This window comes from Cupressus sempervirens, chromosome 2, assembly GCF_028749045.1.
Source record: "Cupressus sempervirens isolate cs-2001-9-10 chromosome 2, ASM2874904v1, whole genome shotgun sequence".
NCBI classification, from domain to species: Eukaryota; Viridiplantae; Streptophyta; class Pinopsida; order Cupressales; family Cupressaceae; genus Cupressus; species Cupressus sempervirens.
The window spans coordinates 189,388,889-189,399,576 of NC_143119.1; the positions used below are offsets into that span (position 1 = coordinate 189,388,889).

General features: G+C 39.5%; 1 protein-coding gene across 1 annotated transcript; it reads right to left on the minus strand.

The window, feature by feature from the left end:
• Positions 1 to 8,522: 8,522 nt before the first annotated feature.
• On the minus strand, positions 8,523 to 10,292 carry LOC149571710 (uncharacterized). Its single transcript, XM_089815721.1, has one exon. The coding sequence runs from the start codon at positions 10,290 to 10,292 to the stop codon at positions 8,523 to 8,525; it is 1,770 nt and encodes a 589-aa protein (XP_089671847.1).
• Between the last annotated feature and the right edge of the window lie 396 nt (positions 10,293 to 10,688).

The window sequence follows — 10,688 nt, forward strand, 5'->3', positions numbered from 1 at the left end:
AATACCACCATCCTTATCATGAATGTCATTTGCTTCTCTATCCAAAACCTTTTATTGTGCTTTTTTATATTTTTTACAGTCCTTGACATGACCAACCTTTCCACAAAACCAACAACTGCCTTGTCTATCTCAAGACTGTGATCTTCTGGCTGATTATGATCTTCGGTGGTTATTATTTATGCCTCTATGATGACTTATTCCTCCATTTTCTATGCTAACCATCGTTAGAGAATCACTGGATGAAGGCTCTTTATTGCTTCTTTGCATATCCTCACTAACTTGCCACAACTTCATCATAGACCTGCTTACTCTTGGTCAAATATTAAGAGCTAACTGTTGTAACTACAGCATCCCAATTTTCAGGTAAGAAACATAACAAGATGATAGCTTTAGATTTATCATCTTGAGTCATACCGACCGACATTGCTTGGCATAATAAGGTGTTTAACTTATTTATGTGATTTGACATTGCAATCCCTTCCTTCTTTTTCAGCTTGTAGAGCTTCTTCATAATGAAAAAATTATTCGCCGTCGATGTGTTAGGAACCTGTGTGTTCCTTCTGTTTATTTTGTTAGAGTAGAGTTGTTGGACGCATATGCTTTGTAAGTCGTCCCGTGAGTTTATTTTATTATCCCACATGCATAGGTAGTATTACTTTTCTAGATCGTACCCAGTATATAAGAATAGGTTGAGGCCCTTGATGGGCACGGACGAATTTATTGTATTGAGCTTGCTCAAAGGAGGTTACCCCCTCGAAGTGGCCTGTGATCAGTAGATTTATTCTGAGTTCTGCTATCACTTTGTATTCTGTTATTTCGAGCATTCTCACGATATTGCTATAAGGAGGTTCTTCTCATCTGGTATCAGAGCACTCTCTTGGGCTCGCTGGGTGGAAACTACATCAAATTTATTTATTTTTTTCTGTCGTGGCCTTCAGGTTCCTCTCACTTCTAATATCTCTTGTTATTGCAATAACTCTTTTCAGTTGTTCTGTCTGTGAGTGAATTTTTCTAAGTCGACTGTTCAGAAAAAAAAAAAAAAAAAAAAAAAAAAAAAAAAAAGAGTAAAAATTTTTCTTTTTTTTAGTCGTAGCTTCCTTGTTTGCTTTCTGTTTCTGCTCATACTTCCGCAGAACGTCTGCAATATCATTTCGCATACTTCCTTCCTTGGCGACCCAACCCCAAATTTTACATATCAAAGCCCTAAATCCCTCATTTATCTAATTTTAGGGTTTGCCCTATCTTTTTCACCTCTCATCCAATCGCCACCAAACTGAGCCACAAGATTCAATTCCTCATTTTGCTCCCTTATCCCTCTTGGACTGTTCGCCTCATTTCGCCTCCCTACCCTTGAAACCCTCATTTTTCTTTTTCCCTTGTCCCCAGATAGTCTCCCACCACCCGTCGAACACCCATTTCCTATATGAGTTTTACCCAAATCCAAGTTTGCCGTAACTAAAAAAGTTTTTGTTTCTCATCTTCTACCCATTTCAAAAAAAAAAAAAAAAAAAAAAAAAAAAGAGCTTGTTTTATGGTTGTTACGCGTACAGGAGCAAAAATCATGGAAGAGGAAATTGCATCCCTCAAAACCAGACTTCAAGATCTGGATGACAAAATTCTGGGTCTTAACTTTCAGCAGTCAGCCATGAGCCGAAACCATTCAGGAGATACTGGGTCCTCTTCTGGCAATTTCCGTGGACCAAAGCTTGATTTTCCACGCTTCGATGGTTCTGATCCGACTGGATGGATCTATAGGGCAGAGCAGTATTTCAGCTTGCATACTACTTTGGATAACCACAAAGTCTCCCTTGCATCTTTTCATTTGGAACATGAAGCTCTTCAATGGTTCCGTTGGTACATCAAGGCTAATGTAGGCCCAACGTGGAGCGAATTGTGCACCCTCATTTTGGAGCGCTTTGGCCCTAGTTCCTTTGATGGTTTCACAGGAGCACTCACTAAACTGCGTCAAACAGGCACTGTAAGAGAATACCAGACAGAGTTTGAAAAATTAGCTAATCACACAGAGGGCTTGTCTGATGAATTCTTTCGTAGTTGTTTTGTCAGTGGTCTGAAGGATGCACTTCGCTTAGAAGTCAAAATGTTTCGACCTACTACAATGATGGAAGCCCTTGGGTTGGCTAAGTTAGCGGAAGACAAGATTAGTGCTCTACAACGCTCCAGATCTAATTTTGTTCCATTCAGAAATACAGGTTCTCACAACCCTCCAGTCATACCAGCTCCCAGAACTACTCCGATCAAGCACTTGTCTGAAACAGAGATGCGAGTTAGGCGAGACAAAGGGCTTTGTTATAATTGTGATGAGAAATGGTCTCGGGGCCATAGATGTGTTCAGCAAAAGCTCTATCTCTTGGATGTGGATTCTCCACCGGAACTGGAAGAATATGTAGATGCTCAGGAAACAGTGGATGCTGAGGTTGAGCCTCACCAGCCTGAACCTCCTTCCCCAGAAGCTCCACCAGAGATATCTGTCCATGCTTTGGCAGGAGTCACTACTCCACAAACCATGCGGGTCCAGGGTTTCTTCAAGAAGATCCCTCTTACTATACTCATTGATTCTGGTAGCACTCATAACTTCATTGATCCACGAATAGCCAAACAGGCTGATTGCTTTATCCATCCCTGCTCTAGCTTTGAAGTCATGATTGCCAATGGGGGCACTTTACCTTGTAAAGGGAAATGTCGCAATGTGCGTCTCTCTATTGGAGATTATAACATGCACTCTGACATGTTTGCCTTACCCTTAGGTGGTTGTGATGTGGTTTTGGGTGCCCAATGGTTACGCACTCTTGGCCCCATTCTCTGGGATTTTGCTAAACTTTGGATGCAGTTTTCAGCCGAGGGGCACCAACACACTTTGAAAGGCTTACAACCAGGGTCTCTCAGCATCATCAGTTCACACCGTATGGAAAAACTTCTTAAGAAGAATTCACATGGTGTCATCGCTCAGCTCCATTCCATTCAGATGCAGCCATCAGCAGTCTCTACCACTCCTGCCGATCTCCAACACATTTTGGACAAGTATTCTGGTATATTTGCTGAACCTGTGGGATTACCTCCTTCTCGTCCAGAGGACCACCGTATTCAGCTCCTTCCTGGCAGTGTTCCGCCCAACATCAGGCCCTACCGCTACCCATTTCATCAGAAGACCGAAATTGAGATACTTGTCCGTGACTTACTGAAGCAAGGTATTATTCGCCCTAGTACCAGTTCCTTTTCTTCTCCAGTTCTGCTTGTTCGCAAAAAAGATGGGTCATGGCGACTCTGCATTGATTTCCGAGCACTTAATCATCTCACTATAAAGGACAAGTTTCCCATTCCAGTTGTTGATGAACTTCTTGATGAACTTCATGGGGCTCATTTTTTCTCCAAGTTAGATCTTCGTTCTGGGTATCATCAAATTCGGGTTAATGAGGAGGATATCCCTAAAACTGCCTTCCGCACACATGATGGTCACTATGAATTTTTAGTCATACCCTTTGGCCTCACGAATGCTCCTTCAACATTTCAGGCAGTGATGAATAACATATTTCGACCATACCTCCGGAAATTCATTCTAGTCTTCTTTGATGATATCCTCATATATAGCAAAACTTGGGCTGAGCATCTCCATCATCTGGCGCTTGTCTTGCAACTTCTCTCTGATCATCAACTCTGTGCAAAACTATCTAAATGTGTGTTTGGCCAGGAGGAAGTGGAGTATCTCGGGCATATTGTTGCACACCATGGAGTGCGGGTGGATCCTACAAAAATAGATGCCATGAAAACTTGGCCGCATCCTAAAACTCTCAAGAGCCTTCGGGGTTTTTTGGGGTTGACTAGCTACTACCGCAAGTTTGTCAAAGATTACGGGAAAATTGCAGCACCATTGACAGCTCTGTTAAAAAAGGATGCCTTCTCCTGGACCCCTGTTGCTGAGACTGCATTTGAACAACTGAAACAGGCTATGTGCAGTACACCTGTTCTCGCGATGCCAGATTTTTCCAAACCTTTCACTATTGAGAGTGATGCTTGCGGCAATGGATTGGGTGCTGTTCTCCTGCAAGATGACCATCCTATTGCGTTCACTAGCAAAGCCCTCTCTGGTAAGAATCTAGCCCTCTCTACTTATGAAAAAGAAATGATGGCTATTTTGCATGCTGTACAGAAGTGGCGGCCATACCTCTTAGGGAGTCATTTTTGCATCAGAACCAATCACCAAAGTCTGAAATACTTCCTGGAACAACGGGTATCCTCTCCTACACAACAGAAATGGGTCAGCAAACTCATGGGGTATGATTATGAGATCACCTACAAGAAGGGTAAGGAGAATATTGTGGCAGATGCTCTTTCTCGCACATTTGATAATCAAGCTTCCCTTTCCGCTATTTCTAAGCCCATTCCCAATTGGTTAGTGTCTGTTCAGCAGGGCTATGACAGTGACTCTTCTTTATTTCAAATCTTTCACCAGCTAGCCAATAATCCTTCTGCTATACCACATTACTCTTGGGATGGTGCTTCTCTTCGATACAAGGGTCGGCTAGTGCTTCCTCAGAACCCAGCTCTACATCAGGCTATTTTTTATGAACTCCATGCTTCTCCTTCAGCAGGGCACTCAGGCTTCCTCAAAACTTATGAGCGAGCAAGGAGAAACTTCTTTTGGAAAGGAATGAAACAGACGATTCAACAGATGGTGGCTGAATGTGATACTTGCCAACGCCACAAGGGTGAAACGACCCTCCTTCCTGGCTTGCTCGAACCATTGCCCATCCCTACACGGATTTGGACTGATATTTCTATGGATTTCATTGAAGGGCTTCCTAAATCCGGTGGCAAGACAGTGATCTTGGTTGTGGTTGATCGTCTCTCGAAATATAGTCATTTTTGTGCCCTCAGCCACCCCTATACTGCCTCCTCTGTTGCACAAATCTTCATGGACCAGATATTTCGTCTTCATGGACTCCCTTCTTCCATTGTCTCTGATCGTGATGCAACTTTTACTAGTCATTTTTGGACTGAACTGTTTCAGAAAACTGGCACCAAACTGAAGATGAGTTCGGGCTATCACCCACAAACTGATGGTCAAACAGAAATTGTCAATAAATGCTTGGAAACTTATCTTCGTTGCTTCACTTCCGAACAGCAACATCAGTGGGCCAAGTGGCTCCCTTTAGCTGAATGGTGGTACAATACCTCTTACCACACTGCCTCTAAAATGACTCCATATGAAGCAGTCTATGGTCAGGCACCTCCAGTGCTCCTTCCCTACACTCCCAACAGCTCACCAGTCCAGGCAGTTGACATAGTTCTCCGCAGTAGGGATCAGATTCTTCGTACCTTACAGGATAATCTTCACATGGCCCGTAATCGGATGAAACAACAAGCAGATCAACACCGTTCTGAGCGCTCATTTCAAGTTGGGGATATGGTTTTTCTTCGTCTACAGCCATACAAACAATCCTCCCTAAAGCTGAAAGGGCGTCATAAGCTGGCCCCAAAATTTTATGGGCCTTATCAGGTTCTGCAGAAGATTGGTTCAGTTGCTTATAAACTGGAACTTCCTCCTTCTTCCCGCATTCATCCAGTCTTTCATGTTTCTTGTCTAAAGAAAGTTCTGGGTACCACTGTCAGAGCACAAACTACTCTCCCTGAAATCGATACGGAAGGATCCATTATCCTGGAGCCGGTGGCAATCATTGACCAGCGCACTCGCCAGCTTCGCTCTCGCTCCATCTCTGAGGTCTTGATTCAGTGGCATGGCATGCAACCAGAGGATGCTACCTGGGAACCCCTTCTTCAGATTCAACAACAATTTCCACACCTTAAGCTTTGAGGACAAAGCTTTTTTCTAAGGGAGAGGGGATGTTAGGAACCTGTGTGTTCCTTCTGTTTATTTTGTTAGAGTAGAGTTGTTGGACGCATATGCTTTGTAAGTCATCCCGTGAGTTTATTTTATTATCCCACATGCATAGGTAGTATTACTTTTCTAGATCGTACCCAGTATATAAGAATAGGTTGAGGCCCTTGATGGGCACGGACGAATTTATTGTATTGAGCTTGCTCAAAGGAGGTTACCCCCTCGAAGTGGCCTACGATCAGTAGATTTATTCTGAGTTCTGCTATCACTTTGTATTCTGTTATTTTGAGCATTCTCACGATATTGCTATAAGGAGGTTCTTGTCACGATGCCATCTCATACACGCTTTGAAGTTTATCCCAAACTTCCTTTGTTGTCTATTTGTTTGATACATTGAACAAGAAGTTTTGAGAGAGAAAAAAATTGATGTCATCGCCTTCTCATCAATCTTTTCCCAACCTTCATTTGACATTGCAGCTGGTTTCTTAGTTTTTCCTCCAATTGCAATAGACAACTCTTGCTTAACCAGCAAAGAACACATTTGTACTTTTCACAGGCTGAAATTCTGCCTAGAAAATTTCTGCACTCTCAAATCTTCCATGATTCCAAAAATTAAACCACAGAAATCAATTTCAGCAATTACACGAGGCTTTGATACCAATTGTGAAGTGCAATGAAAGTGCAAAAAGAAAATACAGAACAAGAAGATTAAGAAGACATATTAACACATTAGTTTATCGTGCTTCACCACAATTTGTGGCTATGTCCACACTGAGAGCAGATGAACTATACTAATGAAAATAAATTGAGTTTATAATAGATGCAATCAGCATATATAACAAATATAACATAAGACGATCAGCTGAAGGGACACATAATAAATGGAGGGAAAACCCTAGTGGGCTTCACTATCTCAACATACCTTCCAAGGGTGAGTTTAGAAGGATCGAACTCACTCTGTTTTAAAGTGACCTTCAGATATGCGTGTGAGCCCTCTAAAGCTGCACATGATGGTGGTTCAATAATTCTGGAGTTTGTATCCTGCCCAAGGTTTGTAAGAGCCGATAGCCTAAATATATGCTCTCAGTGTTTTAACAACTTATTTAAGATGACATTCTGAGAAGTATTTTAGCATTAGGCATTCGGTCAAACAGATCACAGAAGTCCTTATTCCTTATGCTTCTGATTCGAACATATATTTGTTTTTGACAGATGGCCCGATCTTTCCCATTTCCTATATAACAATTAATTCTTTGGTGTTTTCTGCCAACGAATAGGTGAATACAAGGTAACCATGAGCTTGGAAAGTTCTACAAATTTTCTTATCTCGTGCAACTGAAATGAAAACAATGGCACACAACTTTAAAGCCACAATTATTGGTATAATATTGTCAAACAAATTGCGCATTAAGACAATAAAAATGAATCCATAAGTCTAGGTATCAAATGAACAATTCCTATCATAACCATTGGAACACGTTCAAGTACTAGATCCTCTCCCCTAATCCAACTTATATTCAAAGAATTTGATTTTCTAGAAATATTGAGAATTAGCATATTGGGACACAACCCCTGACCTTAGCCTACCAAGATTTCCTTTTGAATTACTTTTCTAAATCTGAAAATTCCAATCATAAACTAACATGGTTTTGCTCTAGTAGTTGATCACCATTTATTGATTAAGAATAAATCATCTATTTACCCTGGTTAAGGGCTCCTAATCAATAGATAATAGATTTCCAGTAGTTTATCACCATTAGTTTCCAGCAGTTTATCACCATTTCTTGATTAGGCATATCCCACCAGCAGTTTATCACCATTTCTTGATTAGGCATATCCCATGACTCCTAGGAAACCCAGCGAAATCTACCGATTGTTCAGTACAATGTGCAGACATAATGTTATTTTTTAAAGTGGTTTGCTGGCCATATAGATTATTAGATCGACATGAATCTTTGTTAGAAGAGTTTTAACAGCTGCTCAAATATACTTAAGAGACTAGATTCATTGAATTATGAAAATGAAATAGGTTTCAATATTGCATCATTCTCCTCAAGCAGAGAGGATTGCATAATACAAGAGCATTTGTTGTCATGATCACTCAGCTGCAAATATTATATTTCATTCTCTAAAGATAGAAATGTAACTACCTGTTTTTACCCCACCCAAGTATGTTTCTTGTTAGAAGTCATTTTAATCTGCATACTTGTAATTTTAAAAAACAACAATCTCAAGAAAAATGTTTTTAAATAATTAATGAGTACAAACTGTTATAAATCTCATTTTAATTCTGATACAGTTTCTGGGCTCATGCCTCAGTTATCAGGAAAAATATGAGCTCAATATGACAAACACTATAAGTTGAACATGTATCAAAGAAATTTTATATTTATCTAAATTACAAAATGTTTAAAATTGTTGATATTTTTTAAATATCATTCTGAAATTATTTACTATTGATTATCAATGTAACTGTATCGTCCTTGCACGATATACATATTTAAAGACAAAAATGAATGCGTAAATCTCAATTCTATAATAGGAAGAATAAATACTCAAGAACAATTTTGATATAGTTGGTGCTCATCATCAAGGCATGAGCACTATGCTGCCCTAGAAGATATAAAAGAATCATCACTTACAAAGTATCTTAACTTTTCCTCTTCAATTAGTGAAAGGAATCATCACATACAAAGTCTATAAACTTTTTTGTTTTACCAACTTTTATCAGCCAGCCAAGTATCCGGACAGTTGTATCATTTGGAGCACAACCCTCTTTCTTCATTTGTTCCAAAACCCAAAAAGTTCTTTCACAATCACGTCTTTTGCGGAAGGTGTCCAATAATATAGTATATGTGAAAACATTAGGAACTATATCCTTTGTTCTCATCTCATTCAGCATTGACATAGCCATGTCAAGTTTGTTTTCCTTGAAAAAAGAAGCAATCAATATAGTATAGGTCACAACATCTGGAGCAATGCCACTCACTTTCATTTCTAAAAAATACTTCAAGGCCTCTTCTATTTCACCATTTTTGCAATGAGCGTCAATAAGACAACTGTAAGTGACTACATCAGGGGTCAAGCCTTCATCTAGCATCTTATTCATGAGTGAATGTGCCCTAGAAGAATCTCCTGCCTTGCACATACCATCAATGATTGTATTGTATGTTGTCACATTAGGTTTCAAATTTCTTTTTGCCATCTCTTGCAACATTTTCTCTACCATGTTCATCTTCCCCTTTCTGCAAAGTGCACATATTAGTGTACTACATGTAATTACATCTGGGAGAAGTCCCCTATTTTCCAACTCAAAGAAAACTGTAAAAGCTTCATTTTCCCTATTACTCTGACATAAACCAGCAATCAGAGTGTTGTAGGTAACAATGTCTGGAGAGTTGCCTTTTCTTAGCATCTCTTTGAACAACTTCTGAGCCTTTTCCATCTCATGTAGTTCACATAGACTGCGTATCAAAGTATTATAAGTAACTACATTTGGTTGTAAACCCTTTTTGGACATGTCATAGAAACAATCCCAAGCCTTGTGCATCATGCCATCTTTGCATAGTCCATCAATAACAGTACTAAATGTCACTACATCGGGAAAAGGACCAAACTCCATCATTTTTTTAAACAGAATGTATGCTTTGCCTATTTTTCCAGCCTTGCAAAATCCATCTATCAGACTGGTATACGTACAGATATCTAGAAAATGGCCTTCTTCTATCACTTTGGCAAATAATCCTAGAGCTTCATCTACTCTCTCTATTTTAAAAAGGCCATCAATCAGAGTGTTATATGTAACAATATTTGGAGAGCAGTAATTGTGTTTCAATTTAGCTACTAACCTTAGAGCTTCATCTTCCCTTCCCACATTGCAGAAACCATTTATCAAGGTATTGCACGAAATAACATCAGGAGAGATGCCAAATTGTATCATCTCAGCAAATAAAACAAGAGCTTCATCTATTCTACCTCTTTTGCATATCCTATCAATTAGTGTGCTGTATGTAACAACATTGGGAACACAATGAGCGTGCCTCATTTGGCGGAAAATCCCAAGTGCTTCCTCAATTCGGTCCCATTTACACGAACCCTTTATGAGGATGTTAAAAGTGAATACATTTGGCTGTATTTCCATCTCTTTCATTTCAGCAAGAAGGGAGTTAATTCTACAGATATCACTAGAGGTCACAAGGCCATGTAAAAGCGCATTGAAGGATACGACATTGAGAGGACGGCGTTGAGATAAGGCTGAATGGAATTCATCCCAGGCCTTGTTTGTGTTCCCCAATTTACAGAGGGCAGTAAATTTGGGCGTGACGTGAGGAGGGGGTTTACGCTGTTTATGTGTATACTGTACTGAAGAATGAGAATGAAGGGAAAATACCTGTTGAAAGAGGAAGAGGGGGCGTCTCCACTTCCAGTAGAGCATCATCTCCATGATCAAGGTGTAAGAGAGCACACGCGAAGAGGCAGAAGAAAACCCTCGGGCACTTGAAAATATTCTCTTTAAGTCTTATAAATTTAGAATTTAAAAACTTCAAAGTTACAAATTATTATTATTATTAGTCTGCTTATTTTTGTTTACCCCCCCTTGCTAATTTGTGCAACCCAAAAAAAAATACTAAGTTCTAAAGTTCAACAACTTAATATTTTTAAATTAATTTATATTGATTTATTACCTTTTTCTAATTGGTCTGTTGCATTTTTGGTGGGATTTATATTATTTTCCTACTTCAAAAAATACAATATTTTCTAACACACATTAATGACAAGTTCATTATTAATTACAACTTTATCTTTTGCATATTTGTCACAAGTTCATTAGATT